Below are 24,057 nucleotides of genomic sequence, written 5' to 3' on the forward strand. Positions count from 1 at the left end.
ATGATAATATTTTTCTTTTTTCACTGGGACAGGTCTTCTAGGCCAACAGCTTTTGGTGCAACTGTACTGAATACAATTCAAACACATGCATTGACATCTCTCTAAAATAGTGTTTTCCAAACAATTGATTATAGTAAAAAACAGTTTAGACAGCAACCTGGACTAGTCACTGACAGAAACAAACCAGCACACAAATGGAATTAGTTTCACAAAAACAATACTTGTCTGTACAACATGATACACATTCTATTCTACTCAATTTCTTTTGTTCCCCACAGATATTCCAGCCTTCTGCACGGAAAGGCTTATTTAGCAAGAATCATTAAATTGCCCTCAAGCCAGGGATGGTGGTGCATGACTTTAATCCCAGTCCTGAGAAGGCTGAGGCAGAACGACGGGGCAAGGTCAGTCTAGGCCACAGCCTACATGTAGCAAGCCCTAGCAGGGCAAGGACAACAAAAACAAACCTGTCAATTCTTTCTTTTCTATCCACTTAAAAAGATCCCCGACAGCCTCAATTACACTGGCTCTTGTATTTATTATAAGATTAAATGAAATATGGATTTGATACCCAACCTTTTAAAACTATAAAATATAAAAACCAACGAAGCAAATTTAACCTGCCTATTCCCCTAAGTTTTAATCCTAGTTCAGTTTTAACTTAACTAGTATATGGAGAAGTCATAATAAGAAAAAAAAATCATAAAGAGAGCTTTGCCATTATAACAACCTCAGTTGTCCCTTCTCATGCTACCATCTTTAGATAAAGAAACGATGAGTCAGTCCAGGTCATTTCCAAGAGGGCATAAAAAACTAACCCCATCACCCTTATTCTGCCTGAGAATGTCTGTAATTTTCCTTATTGTTTCTACCTTTCTTGAAGCCTTCCCAGGCACCAAGCTGGACCAAGAATCCATTCCTCCTCTGAAATGCTGACCATGATAGCCCTCGTAACATTAACTTCTATGCAGGTCCTTGGCGTGCGAGTTAGTTCTCTCACTTATGACTCCCAGCACCCAATCAGCCTTGTGGTGGAGTGAAGAGTATTTTTTTTGGTTGAGTGAATAAACACTTTCAGAAGGGGAAATGGACATGTATCTAAATAACCGGAGGTGATGAGGCTCTTGCTTGCACAGTGATTCAGCAGTGGCGTGAGTGGAGCCTTCACAGTGCTTTGGCTGTGCACGTTCTTCTTGCTTAGCGCACACTTTTTTTTTTAATGGTTTTAAGAGGGATGCTTGTGTACAGACAATGGAGTCTTGCTTAGTGATCAAAAGTGAGCCAGCAGTATCTCCAGTATCAGCCTAGCACGGGGTCAGTGACAGCCTACTTTCCCCAAACTTCTGCTAACACTGTACTTTCTGGAAGACCTCCCTAGCATATTATGGTTTGGTCCATAATATGCACTAGTTTCTCATCTTATGTCAACATCAGAAATGCCCTAGGCTGGTGTGGTGATTTGGCTGAGTGGAGTCCCCACAGGTGCATATATTTGAATACTTGGTCCTCAGTGGGTGAAACTGTTTGGGAAGTATAATAAGGTGGCTTTGCTAAAGGGGGGTCTGTCACTGGCTTTGGGGTTTTAAAAGTTGATCACAATCCCAGTGTCTCCCTATCTCCTGCTTGTGGGTCAGATGTGAGAGCCCAGCGTGCTGCCATGCTTTCCCCACAGTGATGACTCTCAACTCTTTGGAATCCTAAGCCAAATAATCCCTTCCTTCTGTAAGCTGTCTTAGCCATGGTGTTTGACCACAGCACTAAGAAAGTAAGGCCATTCTGCTACACTAACAGACTGTGCTCAGTAGATGGAAACAAATACAGAAACTGACAATTAGACAACGTGTGACGCCACCGTCACATCCCCCAGGGATGAGGGACCTGTGTGGAAGACGAGGCAGAAAGATTGTAAGAGCAAGAGGGAATGGAGGGCACCAAGGAAAGAAGGCCTTCTGAATATAGGAATGGATTCATGGAGACGAGAGCCTGCACAGGGTCCCAATGTTGAGAGGGGGGAGTGGATACAAGCCCACTCTAACTCAGAAGCTATCTCCAATTGATAACCTAATGGTTTTTTCCAATGGAATCTTACTGGGTACAAGCCATACTTAAGGGTAGGGCTCATACCCAGTAACAGATGGCCAACACAAAACGAACTCAATTGTATTTTGCAGGTTTTCTATTTCAAAATGCTTTGTCTGGAAAACAACAACAACAAACAACTGCAGATCTTTTGTTTTTATATTATGGTCTTTGGTTTTGTGTTTTTATGGGATTTCTGTGTGGGCAAAACTGCATGTTTCTACATCTATGTCTTTCATGTGCTTTCAATTTGTCTCTTTTTTTCTTTTTGTTTGTTTTGTCATCTATCTATCTATCTATCTATCTATCTAATCTATCATTAGAGATGCCTATTTTCTAACGAGAGACAGAAAAGGTGCAAAACTGGGTAGAAGGGGGTGAGGAGGAAGGATCTAGGAGGAATTATGGGAGGGAGAAACCATGTTCAGAATCTATTACGTGAAAAAATCTTTGATAGAATAAAGTAACTAGGTTAGATGGTTTATGTAGCTTTCCTACTTGAAGACATAACACATCAAGCAATCCTATATGAAAACTCAACATATGTCTGTTGTGTAAATAGTAAAATGAACAAGTAGGTGTTATAATCCTATGTAAGCAGCATACATGCTTAAGATAGCTGAGTCTGTTTCAGAGAATGCAGTGTAGAAAGGACCTGAGTAACTGGTTAGCCAGGATGGGCAGAAAGTTATCACGGGAGTAGCGGGCATTTGGGGGTGGTCAAGCTGAGGCAGCCCGCAAAGCTCTGCTGCCCCCCTGTGGACACAAGCAGTAGACCCTGTATGGGATGGCAGCTTGGTAATAATAAAGAAGACCTTTTACTTCCTGCAATTTCAGGTTGATGGCTGTTCCTAGGACAACAAGGAACAGGGCCTCCAAAAGAAATCTTCCAACCAATCGACGACAACAACAACAACAACAGCAACAACAACTACAACAACAACAACAGCAGCAGCCCAGATCCCCTAGCTAAATTTATTATATCGATTCTATCAGAATCTGTGTTCTGCCAAGGGAAATGGACAAATTAATGTGAAAGGAGGAACCCGGTCCTTAAAGTGCTGGCTGCGGTGTTCAGGCTGAGATAGACCCATCTCCTACAGAAAGCTTGGAAATGCCATCCTGGAAACTGCATGACGAAAGGACCAAAGTCTCAGAATACATGAAGAAATACAAACATCAGTTAAAAAAACAAACAAAAAACCCAACTAGCCAAACAACCAAACAAACAAGCAAACAAAACCCGAATCCAATGCCTGTGTGTCAGCCTGGTAGGTATTTCTGTGTGGAGCTGAACTGTCAAGCATCGAACAAAGACGAACATGGAAATGTGACACTATAGCTAAGGTCCCGGGTACAGAGGGCAAGAGCACTCAAGTTTCCCCTCATAAGGAAAGCCTGATGGTCTGAGGAGATTCAGGTGAGACCCTGAGGGTCTCTAACCATCAAGGAGCACTCATTCCTGTCTGGATGGAGCCACAGACACTCGGTAAATACTAACTAAATAATCGCGGCTGCCAGGTTGGGAGGGTTTGACGCAACTGACCTAACAGAGCCGTTGGTTCCCAGCCAAGCACCTAGGGGTGGAGCTGGCTGGAAGGCTCAGTGTGCACAGATCTAACCGGTTTGCAGCAAACCCATGTGCAGCCAGCAGAGGCCATAGCAGAGCTCGCTCCCAAACCCACATGGGTTTTTGGTGACGCTAAAGCTGGAACTCAATTTCTCTCCCTGCCTCTTAGGCTTTTTGTTTCCTTGTTATATTGTATCTGTTGTCTCTCGTTAGACCTCTACTTCTGAAGTACTTCTGCAAACCCACTGAATTTTGTCTTTTAAATTAAAGGTGATTTTAAGTTTTGGCATATTTTAATATTTGCATTCTTTTAGGGGAAGAGTTGGTTGTTTTGATGGAGGGCTTTTGTAGGTAAGTGAGTACTTGAGACCACGTGATCTTGAAGTCATCCTGCTCAGGTATATTCTAGTTTTTCTGTACAGCTGCGGTTGCTACACTATCGCCCACAACATACCCATCCACTGAGACAGACACCCGCACACATGTACACATTTATACACTGTATAATGCCAACAGCAGAAGGTACGATAGACATTATTGAAACATCAATGTAACCGAATGATTAGAAAACTCATCAGACAGTGAGATATTTAACAATATTAAATTGCCTTGCAGACTTACTGAATGGAGCTACAATTTCCTAATTTGAAGCAACAAAAACTAAAAAAACAAAAACAACAACAACAAAAAAACCCTAAAAACTCTTGCCATGATTTTACCTTAAAAATCACTTTCTTCTTAGCTATTGCGATTTAATGTCAGAGTGAAGGAAAATTTTTCTTTTAAAAGCAAACTCTTATCTTTTCCTGAGACCCCAATGGATACAGAATTGTGGATCGGCCAAGTTAAAGGGGGCATTCATTCAGGAGAGAATGCTAGCGGCTTGCTGCTGGGGGTGGAGCCTGGACAGCTGGCTGTTTCTCAGCATTGACCTTACTGCTATGGAAATGCTTTACTGACCAGGGCAGTCACCAAGTGTCTCTCTGAGAGAACCAGAGCTTCTCTGGGATGGCGTGGTGCCTCGCGAATGGAGCATGACATCTGACAGCCAACAGTCCCCGGGGTTGCTCCTGCCATGGTTCTTGGAATAACAGGTGTTTCTCACAAATCAGCTCATCTAATACTCAAAATCCTTTCAACTTTTAGCCACGTGTTTCTTTTAACGATCCCAGTAAGAAGAGCAAAAAGGCTGAGCTGCTCCTGTGCGCCTTCAAAATCGCGCTGCCAGCCGTGTAACACATTAGCAGGATACAACGTGGTCCGGATCCAGGGGCAAAAGAGCTCTTTACAGGAAAATGTGGACAACACACTGCAGAGTTCTGAAAAGCTGAACTTAGATGGCAACCTGGAAAGAATTCTCACTAACCTCCATGGCGGGCTACTCACTGTCTAAATGTGTTAATTCCCTGGTATATAACACAACAGTCATTTTTGACCTGTTCTAAGAAGTTCCTTGATGTCTTAATCCTCACACAGTACAAACCCTGTAGAACCTCTCCCTCAAAGAAACTGTGTAATTCTTAATTAGAAAAAGTAAAATCTGAAATGATTCAAACTATGAAACACTGAGTATTGACATAATTGGAAAATTCCACTTATGACCTCTTGCGAAACATTGTAGTCAAAATTTAATAGATAGGTTGTATCAAATTGACTTTATGCTAAGTATATATGTGTATACACTGTAAATAAAATTAATGATAGGTTTGGATCTTATTTTCTGATATCTTATATATAAGCAAGTATTCTAAAGTCCTTAAAAACAGTAACTGCTAACCCTGAGTGCCAGAAGTAGTGCAGTGGCAGAGCATTTCCAGGCACAGAGCTCCCGGCTGGGTCCTAGTGCTGCAACAACAAAACAAAAAAACCTAAGGACCACTGCCAACAAAATCCAAAACGGGGACTGGAGACTTGGCTCAGCAGTTAAAAGCACTTGTTGCTTTTGCAGAAGACCCAGGTTCAATTCCCAGCACCCACATGGTGCTGAGGGCACTGCATATACACAGTGCACACGCATACACGCAGGCAAAAGTACTCCCCCACGTGAAATAAATCCAAGAAAGAATTAAAAATAAACCCCAAACAGACAGGACTAAGATTCCTGAAATGTAAGCCCCTGATAGCCCCAGCACTTGTGATAAGGAACACCCAACCTGCACGTATGCAACAATGCTAACACGAAACTTGAGACATTAAAGAGAACAATAGTGTAATAGAGTGAAGGTGGCAACAGCCTAACTAAACACGAGCTGCTTTATTTATGAAGATTCTTAGTATTTTTTTGCACCACAGATAAGAGCAAGTAACTAAAACCTGAGAAAGGAAATCACTGCGAAAAGGGATCCTCCAGGTGTCATTTGGAAACACTCTGGAGAGGCCTCAGATCAGCTGATGGTGCTTTTACCAATGTAAGACAAGCCACATGCAGCCAAGACCAAGGGAACGGGGAGCAGGGAAGTGTTGCGGAGACCCAGTGCTTCCTCAAAAGAGAAGCCACTCCCAGCTCTTCAAGGAGCTCTGCTTCGGGATTCATGGTTCCAGCAGCTGAACTTTCCTCCCCAGGTAATACATCCTCCAAGGACAACTCTGCTCAGGAAGGGGAAGGGATGGTGGTCTCATTTCCACTCTACAGTTCTGAACTTGAAGGTTCCCTATCTGTGCAAAGAGACAGGGAACTGAAACCCTGATTCTCTCGCTCAGCTTTACTCTGCTTCCCAAGAGACCTATGCAGTTCTACCCGCATGAGCACGCCGTTTCCTCCAGCTGGTTCACGCTGTGCCCTCTCAAAGCTACTCCTCCCATAGCTTGCCGCTCTCTGACGGCAGCTGGCTAACTGCTTTGGTCTCTTCACCAACCAGAGGTTAAAGACTAAGACGTAAGTGCTGAGCGCATGCCTGCGAACTCATGGGTCAGCCTGAGTTGATTGGAATTTGAGAAAACAGAGAGTCGCCATACGACTAACTGTTCCTGTGACATGCAACCTAAGGAGTTAAGACTTGTCAGCACTTCAGCAAGCACACTGGGAATACGCTACACTCTTCCTTTAACAGGCGAGGATCTCTCATCACAGGCACAAGAAGAAACAAGGCGTTAACTCTTTTTATTTTTATTTCTTAATTTACTTGTTCTTCTTTAGACAGGGTTTTAAATGTCCACTTCCGTGGCACACATTTAAAGTCTCAGGCTCAGTTCTGTTCCCCTGCCATCGCTGACACCTGAGGCCGGCATGGCCACTCTTCCCATCACTGGCTAGTGCTTCAAGTCCAGAACAAGCCGACTGGACTCACGCACATCCCTCCTTCAGTACGCGGCCCAGGAAACCACGCCCTTAGCCACAGGACGACAGTGCAAAGGCCAGGCATTTTGTTGATACCAGAAGACTGAAAGGAAGGAAAGGTGATTGTCAGAGGCACTGGCTAGACGGGCGCAGGAGGACACGACCAGCAGAGCTCAGACTGCGGTGTGTGTGTGCTGAGTTTGGGAGCTCAGAACAGGGAAGTGGGGCTTTGGCCTGCGCTGTCTTTCTTAACTACCATGCACTGTGGTAAGAGCATACTCGTGAATCTTTAGTTGCCTATACCCCAGGTCCGCTCCTGTGAGACCATGCCTTTCCTTGTGACTATGCTAACCCACACTTTCTAGGAAGGGGAGAGATTACTATAGCAGGACAGACCAAACATGGAAAGATGCCAATTACATGCAGTGCAAGTTGACTTTTTACATAGTTCTCGCCTGTCTCCCCTAACTCAGCTGCACTTCATTCCCAGGGTTCTTCGTTTCACCCACTAGATCTGTCTGCATGTTGGACCATAACTCGATCCTGTTCAGTTTCATTTGCCTTGCACTAGTTTGCATCTATTTTATGATCAAAAAAAGGAAATAGAGGATACCCCGAAACACAAAAGGCTGAGTGAGTCAAGTTTGAAGCTTTAGGCAAGAGTTCATATTTAATGTGTCCACCTTCATTCAAAGATAAACTAAGTGACGTCTCAACATTAATGGGAAACTTCTTGAAATTTTGATTTCCTAATCTGTGTTTAACGATCTTTCAAAACGGCCATAGGGTGAGCACCCTGCATGTGTCTGCAGCTTCCTTTCTCGAGAGACAGTGCTACCTCATGTCTGCAGTGTCCCCAGACTCTCTGAGCTAGTTCACAGCCAGCAGTGGCAGCATAGGTAGGTGCCAGAAGCACGGATCAGGTGCCAGAAAGAAGCAAAAGCCTTGGGCCAGACCGCCATCAACAGTGGGAGGACGGAAAGAGACAGCAGCTCATAGCCTCAGGGGCAATTTCTACACATGTGTCTACTCTGCTCAAGTAAACATAACTGGCTTATCTGTTTGAATCAGTTTTGGAGGAGGGTGGGGGTGGAACAAGCATGGAATTTATCTTCAGAGTTTTATGATACCATTTGACGCTGCAGTTAGAGCACCACCTAGTGGACATTTGTGCGACCTAACTAATGGCCGGGTAGTAAGAAGTTACCTTCACAGGAGTGGCCATTTATTAAAAAGAAGCAAAACCCAAAGGTCACTTCATACTGTGTTTTTTTTTTTAAACTGTATCTGATAGCTGCTAAGTTTACTTGCTGCTCCCTTGTAAAGCTGGTGTATTTTCAGTGGAGTAGGATTCAATTTCACACCAGAGTGAGATGCAAACGCAGATACAACGTACACACTCTATGCACACCATGAGTCGTGAACAAACTGTGAAGGAAAACAAGCCAGTCAGAAGAACAGTCCTGAAACTCGGGATAGTTACATGCACAGATAAAGAGGGAAGGTGAACTTATGGTGAATGCCCGTAGGGATTCGGTGTGGGAAGATGCAGAAGATCTAGACAACGGTGGCAACAGCCAACAGCAACAGGCATGCTCACCACACTCCCGACCTACACACTACGAGTCAAAGTGGCCAGAAGAGTAAGTTTCACTTGTGCGAACTGTAAAAATACTTAGCAGTGTGAAGCACGATTATAGTGAACCTTTCTCTCAGTTTGTGTGTGTGCTTGTGTGAGGTATGCGCACATGTGTACAGAGGCTGGAGGTTGATGTTGGATGCCATCTTCTAAGTAAAGCTGCTATTGAAGAAGAAAATGGAGACACATTTTAGCTCTTTTATGTAACCCTTTCCTGCTCTTTCTCAGTGTTTTCTAGTTCACGTGTATCATTAGTTTATATGTAAGACACACAACTCAGAGTGGCTTGCTCTTGGTAACTGCGGAGGTGCCCTCAAAGGGTTAATGTCTACTTACGAGAAGCCTGGAGAAAATAAGTAACACTGGTTCCTTGTAGTTTTACACTAATAAGGTACATGTGGTGGTGGTGGGCACCCGGAAATGTCGTACACAGAGGGAGAGAAATGAGTTACTGCTTCAAGTAAGTGCACTTTGCTCTTGTTTGCAGCAAGTTACACATCAAGTCTCTCTGAGGGTCTACAGAAGGCATGGCTCAGCAACCAAGAGGAACACAGCTACTCTGTCCTGCCCAGTGCCCTTCTTTTCCAAAGGCTTTCTGCTCTCAAGCATCCCAAAGAAAGTTTAATGTTCAAAAATCTAATGTTTAGATTTCTCCATGAGGCTTGTAGTGAAGCCTGCTAAAATTGGATGAGAATACTGACATGTCAAGCAAAGCATTTCTTTTCTGTTTTTAATATAAAAAGAAAAATCCAAGATGACATAGTTGCCTAAAGGTGAAGGAACAATTTCTATGACAAAGCGGTCTATCTTTGAGCTTTCTTTATGTTTTAGCCTAGCCTAACACTCATGAAGTCATTCGGCCCACTTACTGTACCATCTGTCCCTCCTGCATGGGACCCTGGACAGAATTCCTATCTGTGGGAGTTCTAATGCTGAGTTCTAATGCTTTAAAGTTGGGGTTGTATGTTTGGGTTCTGGATAAACAGCATAATTGCAAAAGCATAATTGCGCAGTTATCTCTAACTGCAGTTGCAGGGGACCTGATCCCCTCTTCTGGCCTCCACAGGCAATGCATGCACATGGGATACACACACGTATGCAGGTGAAACACCCATACACATGAAAACAAATAAAATCACAAAAAAAATATATTTAACACTGCTTCTCATACCTGAATCTTGTTTTGTTTTGTTTTTTATGTTTTTTTTTTTTTGAGACAGGGTTTCTCTGTGTAGCCTTGGCTGTCCTGGACTCACTTTGTAGACCAGGCTGGCCTTGAACTCACAGCAATCCACCTGCCTCTGCCTCCCGAGTGCTGGGATTAAAGGTGTGCGCCACCACGCCCAGCTAACCTGAATCTTATTTAATAAACAATGATTAAATCTATTTGCTTGAGAGAGCACTCTCTCTCTCGCTCTCTCTTTTCTTTTGGTTTTTCGAGACAGGGTCTCTCTGTGTAGCCTTGGCTGTCCTGGACTCACTTTGTAGACCAGGCTGACCTCGAACTCACAGAGATCTGTCTGCCTCTGCCTCCTGAGTGCTGGGATTAAAGGCATGTGCCACCATGCCCGGCAAGAGAGCTTTCTTAAGACCAAATTAGCAAGCAATGTTTTCAGATGGAAGTTACATTTACTTGATATTTGTGTGTTCTAGGCAGTTCACACATTATCCATTTCAGATTCCCCACAACACCAACAGCATGGCTGCTCCCCTCACAGGTTCATGTTTTGAATTCCCAGTTGCCAGCTTGTGATCCTATTTTGAAGAGAGTGGGCACTTAAGAAGTGAGGTCTGAAGCTGGGTGTGGTGGCACACACCTTTAATCCCAGCACTTGACAGGCAGAGGCAGGCGGATCGCTGTGAGTTTGAGGCCAGCTTGATCTACAAAGTGAGTTCAGGACAGCCAAGGCTACACAGAGAAACCCTGTCTTGAAAAACAAAACAAAGAAGAGAGATCTGGGTGGTGGAAGTGGACCTCTGCATCTTGTTCCTGTAGACTTCTGTTTCTCTGGTCTGGTGCCATGTGGAGTCTGCCACATGTTCCCCCGCCTGAATATGAACCCCACTACACCTTCTGCCCTCTGAAACCACGAGGCCTCCCAAAACCTCCATCCTTTAGTTGTTTTTTGCAATGCATTCTTTCCCAGAAATGAGAAAGATACCCAATAGTTTAAGCATTTACATTAAAAGGGTTGGCACCCCGAGACAGCGACTGTGCAAGATCGCTCAGCTTGTGGGTGGGCCTGCGACTCAAGCAGGGCATCTGGCTTCACTCTACTTCCCTGTTTCTTAGTCAGGGACAGCTCAGAAATATGACATCATAACTGTCCAATATTCCAGGAAATAAATTCTTGTCTTACTGGTGTGTGTGTATGTGTGTGTGTGCACGTGCGCACACGCTGCATGCATGCGAGTGTACAGGTGTGGTGACCCAATGGCACATGTGGAAGTTAGAGCAGGATGTGCAGGATCTCCGTCATTTTCTCCCTACTGCCCCGTGGCAGCGTCTGTCACTGCATGCTCACTGCTTAGACTAGGCAGACGGCAGGGGCGCCGCCCCACACACTGCCATTACAGATGTGCACACCTACATCTGGGCTTTGTTTGTAGATGCTGGTGAGCTGAACTCAGGTCTTCATGCTCACGGCTCTCGTGCTTGCTCTCACCTACTGAGCCGTCTCCCTACACTATTCCTTGATGTGTGTGTGTTTTTAAGTGACACCTCAGATTGTATTATTTAGAAATAAACGGAAAAACCCACAACCCTGTTACTTTCCTTTATAGATAATGCTATTGTAGCATATTCAATCAAGGCGACAGAAGAAACCCTAAAAACGGCAGTTACGTCATACAGGCCTGTGTCACCCAGTCTCTGAGGGGCACTTCAGGCAACCTGGACATACATATGTGCTATGGTTGGAGAGAAGGGAATAAGCAGCGGCTTTACGTTTTATAGAATATAGATTTCCTGTTATAAGTTCTTCTTTCAAACAAAAGGGAGAAGCAGCTGGTACTGAAGACTCCATCTGGTAATCTAGATTCCAGCGGGTTGGGGCCCATAGCATTTCATTGACAAATCTGTAATACTGGGCTGAAACGCTTTGAATTTGTCCCACCTAAGATGGACAAACAAGTGGTGGGGAAAATCCTGCACTCATCAAACTGTCTCTCTTACTCCAAACAACTCCTTAGTATGCATCATTTTACTTGTTTATTCATTTATTTATATATGTGTATAGCTGTTTTGCCTGCATATGTGTGTGCACCGCATGTGTACGGTGCCGTGGAAGGGCCAGAAGAAGGCAATGGATCCCAAGCCCTGGATACCCTGAGACCACCAAGTAGTAAGCCACCATGGCTGCTTGGCCTTGAACCGGGTCCTCTAGGCGAGAAGTCAGTGCTCTTAACTGCTGAACCATCTCTCCAGCCCCATTATTTTTACGGTGTTTTGAAGACAATTCAATATATTCAGCTTCAACCAGATATCTGTATTACTTTCCACATTCATGTGTATCTCCGTGTTTTCTCGTTGAAAACAATTAGAAAAACTCAAAACTGCCTTACAGGATTATTTTTATTTAACCCTTTTAATGGATAACTCTAAAAATATTTCAATTAAAAAATTTCAATCATATGGTTAATCTATACAGTGTATTTTTTCATGGGAAATTAAAAATGTAAATGAGAAAAATGAATAAAACATAAAACAAAAAATAACCAAATTCCAGCTACTCAGAGATAATACCTGCTAATAATTTTTAATCTTCAGTATCATCTATAATACAGAGCATACATATCAATTCTATATAATAAATACCTGCCATCAGGGTTGTGGCTCTTCCTGCTTAGGAGATGGCAGGGAAAATCATTATGAATTACCTCAGGTGTCGTTGAGAACTAAACCATCAGAACTTAAAACTACTGGGGCTTTATCAGGGCCTAATTGGCCTGGGGTGGAAGATGGAAACCAGCTTCAGCCAGCTCCAGCCTTCCATGTGGACAGAGAGGAGTGGTTATGTGTGATTTTATGGAAGGAACGCAGTCCGAGAACTGTCTGGCTAGGTGATTTCTGTGTTGTACAATCAACAGCATACACCTCAATGAACCTAGATGGCACAGTCTACCACATACACCTGCTGTGGGGGACAGCACAGCCGGCTCTGAGAGTATAAAGCCAGCATTTAACTGTAGACTATGGGGAGATTAACACTGTGACGACTATTTGTCTATCTAAACACAGAAAAATACTAGGTGACAAGAATTTTTCAACATCATTAGCAATAGTATTGGAATATCGTCGTATGTTCAGTTTTCTCCTGGTGGTAGAGTGTGAAGCAAGGGCCATGCCTGTGTCAGACAAATGCTCAACCACTGGCTATATCCCTAGCCCCACATGAAATATTAAGGCATTCTTTCCCCCTTTCTTTATATATAAAAATGTATTCTTAGCTAGGCATGGTGGTGCACACCGGGAACCCAAGCACTTGGAAGGCAGAGGTAGAGACTCACTACAAGCGAGGGGCCACCTGATCTACAGAGTGATCTTTGTAGTCTGTCTATGTGTGTATATTCTACATTTAAATAAGCAAAAATAAGTTAGTGGATAAATGATACAAGTCTAGGTCTCTGGCTCAAGGTCATATGAACAGTGACCAGAAATGTCTTTCTAGGTTGGGCATGCTGCTCAGTGGTAAATGCTGGCTGGCACAAGGCTCGGGGTTCTGCCTACTAAAAAAGAGAAGCAAGGAGAACAGAGATTGAGAGGGAGAACAAAAATGAGGAAATAGAAAAGCTCAGAAGTTGAAGGGGTGGAGAATGAGCATAAACAACAGACAAGAGACTGAAAATGACAAGAAATGAGAACCGTGAGGTTTGACACTAGAAGTGATGCACCTTTCAGGAATATGCTTGTTACTCAGTTATGAATCAGGCTCAGTGGACTAAGCATACGATCTTATTAAGAACCAATAAAAAAAAAAGCTGGGCATGGTGGCACAGGCCTGTAATCCCAGCACTTGCGGGGGCAGAGGCAGGTGGATCACTGTGAGTTCAAGGCCAGCCTGGTCTCCAAAGTGAGTCTAGGACAGTCAAAGCTACACAAAGAAAACTTGTCTCAAAAACAAACAAACAAAAAGACACAAAAAAACAAACAACAAAAACAAAACAAAACAACAACAACAAAAAACAATAAAAAAGGTTAAAACCACCAATCTAATTTGTGAGACCATACTTTTAAACACTTCTAAGTGTTTCCTTCATGTCTTCCCTCTAGAATTAGGATTTTTTTTCTTTTTTTCTTTTGAATATTTAGTTACTATTTCCTACAAAGCAAAGTGTCATTGAAAATTACCAAAAACCTATTCAGAATATTTAGAGAAGGAAAAAAAAAAGTATAATGTTCAGACTTTGGTTCCAAACTTTAGGAGGTACACACTCTCTCTCTCTCTCTCTCAACATATACCCAAACCAAATGCATATCCTTGACTCTTTAAGAGCTCAAGATCTAATGAACATCGAGATATTCTGAATTGTTGGGGCAAGTCCTGTGTTTGCCCAGCATTGTCTATGAAGGTGATGAGGGCTCAGAGGTCTAGGGGAGGTAGTTCAGTATCTCGAAAGGAGAATTTTCACTCTGCTTCCATGCTCTTTGCAGTGACAGGACTTTTGCTCTTTCTTTGTGTTGCAAACCTAGAGGGGGGTGTCTTGGCCAGTCATAATCCTTGTCATAATGCATAAAAGCTAGGTAACAGCTTTTAAAGAGGTATGAATGTAATTATATGAAAATAATCTGCTCTGTCTTTTTCCTTATCAACTGACAGGTGCAGAGTCAGCTTGAAGGATTAGTGTCTGTGAGGACCAATGCTGGGAAATCCGTCTTGATCAAAGGAAGGCCTGGGTTGGGTAGAGGTACCTTGATACTAAAAACAAAATAAAACAGTTTAAAATAACTTGTCATGACCAAGTCAGAAGGACTAATCGTTGGATGTGCACACTAAGAAGAATCATGGATGCTGGGGCAGTGCAACACGCCTGTAACCCCATCACTTGGGGAGGCAGAGGCAGAGGCAGGCAGATCTCTGTGAGTTTGAGGCCAGTCTGGTCTACCAAGTAAGTCCAGGACAGCCAAAACCACACACAGAGAAACCCTGTCTCGAAAAACAAACAAACAAAAAACAAAACAAAAAGAAGGCTAAAGGAGAAGGCACCATGCTCAGTTGTGGACCAGAAAGCTAGAGATACAAGACAGAAAGCCTCGTTTGAGTACACAATGACACAACTGGCTACCTTCTTTTTCTGGGCTTTTAGGGCCTCTGAAACAGTGTGTCTCTGAAAGGATTACAGCAGAATAGTTGGCTGCATGCTGGTATGTTAACACGGGGAAACTAGGAGAGAAAAGAGGAGGCAGAAAGCAGCGCAGCACTACAACCTTGGTGTCTAGCCCTCTGGTTCATGTTTATTTCCTTATTTGGAGACAACGGAGAAGAAGAGAAGACATTTATTCGCCAAACAATAGGAAGGCTGAGCCTCTGCACAGACAAAAGCAGATCTGTGCAAAATTGCAGAGATTAATACACAATGTTTGCAAATAACTAAAATACAACTAAAAGGAAATCATCTGGAACATTTCTCTGTGTGTGCTCCTGTATTTGTATGTATTTGTTTGTGCCTTTGCCATCTAGCTTTTTTTTTTTTTTTTTTTTTTTTTGAGGGGGAGATAGGTTCTCTCACAGGCCTAGAGCTTGCCAAATAGCCTTGGCTGGCTGGCTAGAAAGCCCCAGGGATCTGCTGGTGTCCACTTTCTCAGAATTGGGATTACAAGCATGTGTTACCATGCCCATCTTTTTACATGGGTTCTCGGGGCTGAACTGAGGTCTTCATTAGCTCCCCAGCCTCTACGATGTCTTAGCTGCTTAATTTGTGGTCTACAGTACATTTTCCAAAGTTCTGCAGGATAGAAAGAAAGGCTATCAGAATTTACTCCCAGGTTTCTCTCAAATATACACCAAGGGAGGCACAATCAAATCTGCTTTGAATTAAAGTTATGAGCATCACACTGTTGGGAGTTTATTTTCGTTTTGTCTCACCCAAACCAGGAAGCTTGAATTCCAGAATTCTGTAGTTCTGAATTACTTTAGTGGTTTAAAAAGTTGGAGGCAATGACACTGCATGTTTTACTACAACTGAAAATAAAATAGATCACTCCAATATGAGCACATGTTTCTGGGGATGTGCCCTACTCAAGGGGGCTGGCTATGGGCAGTGCTTTCCTGTTACACTTGAGGATCAGCTCCAATGCTACCAGCAGACTTGATGAAGGGCTGGGGAAAAGCTCCCAAGTGGGTGTAACTCACCTCACAGAATTAAGAGCTAAAAGAGAAATGGACAACATTTTTGTCAACTTGACACAAGCTCTGATCATCTGGGAAAAGGGACTTTCCACTGAGAAAATGCCTTCATCATATTGGCCTGTAGGCACTTTCTTGACTAATGACTGATGTGGGAAGGCACAGCCCACTGTGGAGTGATTCCACCCCTGGGTAGGCAGTCCTCAGTGGCTTGGGAAAGCAACCTGAGCAAGCCACAGAGGACAAGTCAGTAAGCAGCACCCCTCCACAGTCTCTGCTTTAGCTCCCGACCGCACGCTCAGGCCCTGGCTTCCTTTCATGATGGACTATCAACTGTAACGTGAAATAAACTCTTTCTTCCCCAAGTTGCTGGTGGTTGTGGTGTTTGTCATAGCAATAGAAAGCAACCAAGGACACAGTTTTATCATCTTAATCTGTGGTATCACCTTATGAACCAAAGCCATGCTTTTTTAAAATTTTTTTTATTAATTTATTCTTGTTACATCTCAATGGTTATCCCATCCCTTTTTTCCTCCCATTCTTCCCCCCTTCCATTTTCCCCTTATTCTCCTCCCCTATGACTGTTCCGGAGGGGGACTTTCTCCCCCTGTATATGCTCATAGGGTATCATGTCTCTTCTTGGTAACCTGCTATTCTTCCTCTGAGTGCCTCCAGATCTCCCTCTCCAGGGACATGGTCAAATATGACAAAGCCATGCTTTTACAGTGAACACCTACCTACATACCGAGTGACAACTTACTGGTAGAAATTTGAGGATTTTTGATGAAAAATGTCACTGAACTAATATACTTTTATACCAACCAACCAATAAGTACAGATTTCTATTACAACATCAGGTAAAATCTGTAATGACCAAATAAACAAAAAGCCTGACTGTTGTGCTAGATTTAGTGGACAAATTAAAAGTGGCAAGTTGATTGTCATTACATTATAACATGCAGCCCTTTATAGATAGAAGATATTTATTGGACATAAAATCTGCATTGGTAGGTATTTATTTTACCCTTGCTAGTATGTAAGCATAAGTATGAAATTACATGTTTTTTTCTATCTTCTGTGTTGGTGACATATGTAAAATTTATTTTAGTGGATAACAAATTGATTATAAGAAATGAAGATCCACATAGCAAAAGTCTCACTGTCTTTGATCCATGTGCCTTATTCTGACAAAAAATAAAAAGCAAGTGTACTTTTTAAGCTTTTTTAGGGCAAAATTAATTTTTCCAATTTTGTATCTGCTTTGTTATGCTGGTACCTACAACACAGTCATGAAACCATAGGCATTTTATGATGTCAAAAGTATGCAATATATTCAAATTTAGTCATCAAGAACCACAGAACAATACATGGGCACAAGTACAGATTAAGAAAGATAAAGAGAGAGAGATAATAGTAACAATTCCCAATGCAATTGCCAGCTTACATTTTGATAGTTGATGGTTATATATTTTACCATCCTTGTAGGCACTCTGCATTTCAGCTCAGGGACCAGTGACTGACTAATAGGCCTCAGTTCACTGGTTAATGAAAACCCCTGCATACTGGGTAGAAACTGTACTGAGAGTATTAACACCAGCCAAAAGATAAGCTATCTTAAAAAAGACCAAGAACCCAGGAATTCTTATATACCTTAAAAAAGAAGAAGAAGAAGAAGAAGAAGGAGGAGGAGGAGGAGGAGGAGGAGGAGGAGGAGGAGGAAGAGGAGGAAGAGGAGGAGAAGAAGAAGTATGCTGAAGTAAATTCTGACGTGCCAACTATTAGTTTAAGCAACTGTTGGGGATTTCTCTTTTCCTTTTCCTTGTTTCCCCCTTTACGCAACAGTCACTGGCCTATCCACCTATCCGCTCTGACAGGATTATTAATGGCATCTCCATTCAGACACACATACTCTGAACTCAACGGCTCAAAGGCTGTTTCCTACACCCCTTAATTATCTTCCCTACAGTCAACTCTGATTCATCAAATCCATATTTGCACCCATTAACTTTCCCTGCAGCACAGAAGAGGTCATGATTCAAAATCAGCTCTCCAGACAGAGGCATGGGCTCCAGCTCCCCAATAGCTCCCTGCTTAGTAGACTAAATTACACAACAGCGAAACAGTAGCAGCAGACAGGTTGTGTTACCAAGGCACTACATGGCTCCACAGTGAACTGATTTTGAACCCAGCTACAAAGTTATTCATACCTGCCAAGTAAAGGTTCTGCATCCCCACCCGTCATGCAGACAGTGTTTTAAACAAAGGGAAAGCAAAACAAAACAGGCTGATTCACTCAGCACTCCCAGGTCTATCTGCAAGGGAGGCTATGAAAGGATCCTGTGATTGGCCTAGGGGTTTCCATGTTTTCATTTTCAGAGCCTCTGCATAATGTGAAAAAGCATCAAACTGGCTCTAATTAGACCTGAACACAGTGACCTCTTCGTATTCCTGACAGTAAAAGCCTGCCGTTGTGAGTGTACTATGGGTTGGTTTTACAGGGCCATTTATGATTATTTAAAAATCACCCAGATCAGTAAGGTCGCTTGGTGAGTGGAGGGGCTTGGAGGCAAGTGTTAGAACCTGAGTGCCGTCCCTGGGACCCGCTCCACAGGCTGTGTCCTCTGATGTCCACATGTGCGGCGCTGTTACGTGTATACACACACAGAGTTTAAATGCATTAGTGAATCACGAGCTAAAGACATGATTTAAAAAAAAAAAAAAAAGATCCTGAAACAGTGGCAAAGAAAGTAATGACCTCAACTCACTTTGTCACTTCTATCGGGTAATAAAATGACAAATCACTGCCCATCCAAAGGGCACTTACCTCATTGTCCGACTCCACAAGAACTTGGTCGTATTCACTAAGCGCCACCAGGAACATGATCGAGGTGACATTTTCAAAGCAGTGTATCCATTTTCTCCTCTCTGACCTTTGGCCCCCTACATCCACCATTCTGTGAAGTCAACAATATTCACATTAACAACACAAAGAAAAATGTAAGGACGTCAATATAAATATTACTTACGAACGAGGGAAAATTTACTACTCGAAAGACAATGGCATCCGACAAAATTAGTGCTTATTATTTACTAATTATCTGAGCCATGAAAGAAGTAAGGCACGGTAGGTAATGAACCACTGTGGTTACTGGGAAGTTACTAGAGATGCATGAAAAAGTTCCTTATCTGTGCCAAGCCAAGCAAAATAATATTTTATTAAATTATACACTGCAAAAGCGAACGCAGTGTGTTTTTATGTGAAGCCCAACTAACAAATAATAAACTTCACTTTCATTTCCTAGATGTCAGAGTGAAGGCCCTCATATGTTACTTGAGGATGCCTGGAATAATCATGGATGCATTTTAAAGGGTACAAGATGCTGTACATTTACACACAAGGAGGACACTGAATGTAAACATGACCCCGCTTAGGCTTCCTCCTGTAGGGTAAGAATTGGGGGCTTCTTCTCTCTTTTAATATCGGCAATAATTCAGAACGTGACTAATGTTATCAGGTAACAATGGAACAAAAGCCTTGTACTCAAACCAACTGGCCACCTTGCTCGATATTAAGTGTGGTGAAGTCATCAAAATGTTATGCACTGCCACCCAGGGCCATCATCTGAGCCATTTCCTGGGTCTGCTCTTAATGTATCCACTCTGTACTTGGCTGACCTCAGATGCCAGTGCTGGCACCAAGAACGCAGTAGAGACGTGTTTGTGCACGTATCTAGCAGCTCTTCCAAGTTTTTGAACCTAAATCTTGACTGATGCACCCAACATTCAGATGAAAGAAGTCTCAGAAAATGAGAAAATCTGGTATGAAAGGGAGAGCAGTGCTCTTTAAGAATATACCGAATTCCGTGCCTCACTTCTCCACATTAAATCTATAGGAAAAACTTGAACTTCTATTTTTTGGTTTTTTATGTGTTTTGGGTGTGTGTGTGTGTGTGTGTGTATAGGACAGAGAGAGAATGTCCATCAGGAGTCTTCCTCTGGTCCTTTTCACCCTGTTTTTTGAGATAGGGTCTCTCACTGAACCTGAAACTCATCAGCTGGCTACACTAGATGCCCCCAAAACCCTGAAGGCCTTTCTGTCTTTGTGCCTTCTACTCTCTGGACCTTGGGCTAAGGGCACGCGACACCATACCTGGGTTTTCATGGGGATCATGGGGATCCACAGGGAAAGTGCTTGATTGACTGAGCCACCTCCCCAGCCCAGAAATCAAGGATCATTCTCACTCCTACTTCTACAAGGCTTAAAAGGTACAGAAGTAAGGTCAAAGGGCAAAAAAGTGGGCCTGTGAGACCTGGTAGCTTAGGGCACTGAAGGCAGAGCTTTTAGGAGTCAAAGGTATTCGGATGCTGGCTCTGCCTCAGGGCCACTGTGTGGAAATGTACTGCTCATTTACATGGAACTTCTGTTCCAAGGACCCAGGGCTATGCATCTGAAGACAACAGGAAACTAGACAATGAGGTCATTCTTTCATTGTAGTGGCAAAAGTACCCTTCAATACTAGTGGAGAAAGTGTTGTCAAGAATAAAACGAAATACTGATCAGTTTTTGAAAAATTTCTGTAAGATGATTATAAAAGTAAGTCTGGACATCCAGATGTAAACTCAAAACACAGAATGCTGTCCTCAGGACTTTGGTGATTGGTCACCCTACCCACTATAGATTAAAAAGCCAGAGGCTCATAAGTATTTTCAAAGTTGTACTTACTCCACAGCCATGTGCTTTTGAACAGTATATGCTGGTAGGATTACACCACAGGTGCAGAGAATGAATAGAGTTTAAAAGAAAAAGTGGTGCTTTGGCAAGAAACAGCATACCACATGTGAACCTGAGCCTCAAGGCAGAGACATGAGGCAGGGGGCACATGAAGGCACAGCCCATCCTGAGTGAGTGGACTCCCTGGAGAGTCAGCTCAATGCTCCAAAGCTCCAAGGGGCTCGCACTCCAACTAAAAGTGCAATTAAGTGACTGTGAAACAGTAAAGTGAAAATGTACCACTGTGGCTTTTCTCATCTTAAAAAGTGTTTCAGCTGATGTATTAATACAAACAGCAGCAGTGAACAGGGAAATAATAAATTTCCACTCTGCTTTGCCTATTAATTTATATGAAGTTAATTACCCTACTTTTAAAATCATAAATTCTAAAAACTCTTAAACATTTTATTGTATAAAACAAAACAGCACACCTTTTTATTGCTGCTGAGACATTCTGCATTGGTACCAGACAACATGGAGAAATTATCAATATGGAAGTTCTCAATAGCTGGCATGATGGTTCCTGCCTATAATCCCAGCACCTAGAAGGCTGAGACAGGAGGACTCCGAGGCCTGTCTGGGATACAGAGTGAGACCCTTTCCCTTTCTCAAAAAACAAAACAAGTTTCATTTATTTATATATATATATATATATATATATATATATATATATATATATATATATATATATATATATATTTGCTATTACTGATAGAATTATATGACCATTTGTATCTTACAAAATTCTAAAAATACATTCAGTGTCCTCAGATAAAATTGTGTGTGTGTGTGTGTGTACGTGTGTATATTGAAGACCATCGTTTGAGTAACTCTGTCTTACCACCAGTAACTAAGATTTCATTAATTGTCCGGAGATTTACACTGAAATGAAAATTCCAGACTATCTTTTTTTGCTTCTTTTTCATTGATACATTATTTCAGCTGTGTATCCAATGATGATGATCCAAACATAGCTGCCCGCATTAAAGCCCTGTATGAAGGTGTTAATGGACTCAGTTACTACCTGAAAATGACACTTTGTAAGTCAAAAGGGTATTCGATGATCCCTGTGGTGGGGACTCGAACTCTAAGCACATCTTGCTGTGTAGGCAGATAGGAAGGGTCGGCTACACGGTCCAAGTCATTCAGATAGCTAGAAGAGGAAGACACGAGAATGTCAGTTACCATCACTCCAAACCCACAGAAGGGAAAGGGTAACATGAGGCACAGGGAAAATATATCAGAGTCAGGCTAGGAACCAGATAAGGTCAAGCTCCTCACCCACTGTTGCCCACTTCCTCATCAGCTGGAACCCACACAAAAGTAAGGAAGTGCTGGTGAAAAATTCAAGTTAGTCTCCTACCCTCTATTTGTTTAGTAGGCTTGGCTGGTGAATCAAAAGTTAAAGAACGTTTTAAATTATTTATACAAAGTAAATTTGCATAAGCAACCATATAATCAAGCTGAGTCTAAGGTCAGGGTTCATCCTCTCCTCTCTCTGCAGAACATCAGTCTTCTCCTGGAGTGAAGCATCCTCATGCCCTGAGGGAGGACAGGCAACAGCACGCCAGGTCTTTAATTATGCCAAAGCCCAGGCCATGTTATTTATGCAAAGCCATGAGGCTTTAGGTTGTAATGACAATTCTGTCTAAGGAGAGACACTTTAGAGCCACCACCCAAACTGCCAATGTATCTTGCCATGATGCCTACACAAGCAAACATTCAGAAGAAACTTCAATTTATCACAGAGAATTTCTTGTATAAACCCTCTAATTGGCTTTCTCTTAATGATAGTATCCTATGTATCTGTATTATAGTAACAAAATCAGAAATCTGACCTTATCAAAATCAGAATACTCATGATATTATTTATAAAAATACAGACCTTAGTTACATGTATCCGTACACATATCTTGCATGTGAGTGTGTGTGTTTGTGGAACATACTCTATGAGATCTTGCCACATACAGGTATCTGTGTAGTCACCACGACGTTCAGGGCACGGAACTTTCCACGAGTTGTTATCAGTGCTGTCTCTAGCCCCTGGCAATTAATTCTACACATTCAGTATGCGCATGGTTCTATTCCATTCGCTTTCTACCCTCTGAAAGTGTAGGACATAAGCTGCAATGTCACAAATGACATAATTTGACTGAACTGATGACAGCCAGATGGAAATGACTGTTCTGAGAAGCACTGCTGTGATCTCCAAGAGAAGTATACTCTCCTCTGCCCTGGAAATGATGAGACACAAAAAGGGCTTCAAAATACATGGCTACAAACTGTATACACAAAGAGACTAACCTGTGAGTAAGAGGCAGAAAAAGGCGGAGCCATTAACAGAACAGGAAGGAGCCAGATCTTCGGCTGTAATGACCTCAACAAGGTACAGTGCACTCGAATGCTTGCTGTCCACGGGAGTTACAGCTTAGCAATTACAGAAAAACAGGTCTCAAGACACCTTTACTTCTGCTTTTGTGCCAAGAAAGCAGACTGAGCCACTCTTTGTTGGATGGATGGGCTTCGTATACAAAGTCTTAGTCTGAACACTAAAGCTTTTAGCATTTAATCCTTATTCCTGGAGTTTCTTTATGAGTGAAATGCAAATATGAAACTGAATGCTACAAGGAAACAGTATGCTGAAGGCTGTACAACGGACTCCCAGCAGCAGTGAAGTCTGACTTTAAGGAAGAAGTAAAGTCACTGTCTCATTGGAAGCGTATCTGTCTTTCAAGGCAAGAGCAGCCCAGAATTCCTACAGCAGAGCAGCTAGCTCACACTCCAGGGCCTTATTCCAGACACATCAACGCCTTTGTAGCCAGCAATTAGCTCTCTGCTGACTAGTAAGAGCTCGCTCCATACCCTCAGTTACTGTAACCCTGGCTCGAGGACAGAGCAGGGCGCTGGGGGAGCATAAACGTAAAGCTATACGTTAGTGGATCTTGGCGTAGCCCGGGAGGCCCCTGATGGGATTAATAAGCCCATGTTCTGGGAATTGACTGTATCTCATCTACAGAGGAAGTGGCTCATATCTGATAAAAAAGCAACAAGCTACTCTGTGCAAATACAACTTTCTAATATACCAGATTCTTGATTTCAAATTTTCAAGCATACATGCTAAGATCTACATGATCACCATTTATATACAAGAACTCGAAAATGTCAGAGAAATCAAGGAACTGTTAATCTAGTTCTCTCCCTCTCTCTCTCTCTCTCTCTCTCTCTCTCTCTCTCTCTCTCTCTCTCTCTCTCACACACACACACACACACACACAGGCAGACAGACAGACAGACACACACACACACACAGGCATACACACACACACACAGGCACACACAGAGACAGACACACACACATACACAGGCATACACACA

At 42.7% G+C, this 24,057-nt stretch overlaps 1 protein-coding gene across 1 annotated transcript in view; it reads right to left on the minus strand.

Annotated features, from left to right (window-relative positions):
- The window catches only part of LOC311608175 (guanine nucleotide-binding protein G(q) subunit alpha), a 227,633-nt gene that overhangs the window by 21,815 nt on the left and 181,761 nt on the right, over window positions 1-24,057 (minus strand). The window contains exons 4-5 of the mRNA XM_084800513.1: window positions 21,707-21,835; window positions 18,736-18,865 (exon numbers count right to left, since the gene is read on the minus strand). Coding sequence (XP_084656639.1) covers window positions 18,736-18,865; window positions 21,707-21,835 — 259 coding nt within the window. The remainder of the gene's footprint in view (window positions 1-18,735; window positions 18,866-21,706; window positions 21,836-24,057) is intronic.

Source organism: Acomys minous, assembly GCF_964271855.1.
Source record: "Acomys minous genome assembly, chromosome: 2".
NCBI lineage: Eukaryota > Metazoa > Chordata > Mammalia > Rodentia > Muridae > Acomys > Acomys minous.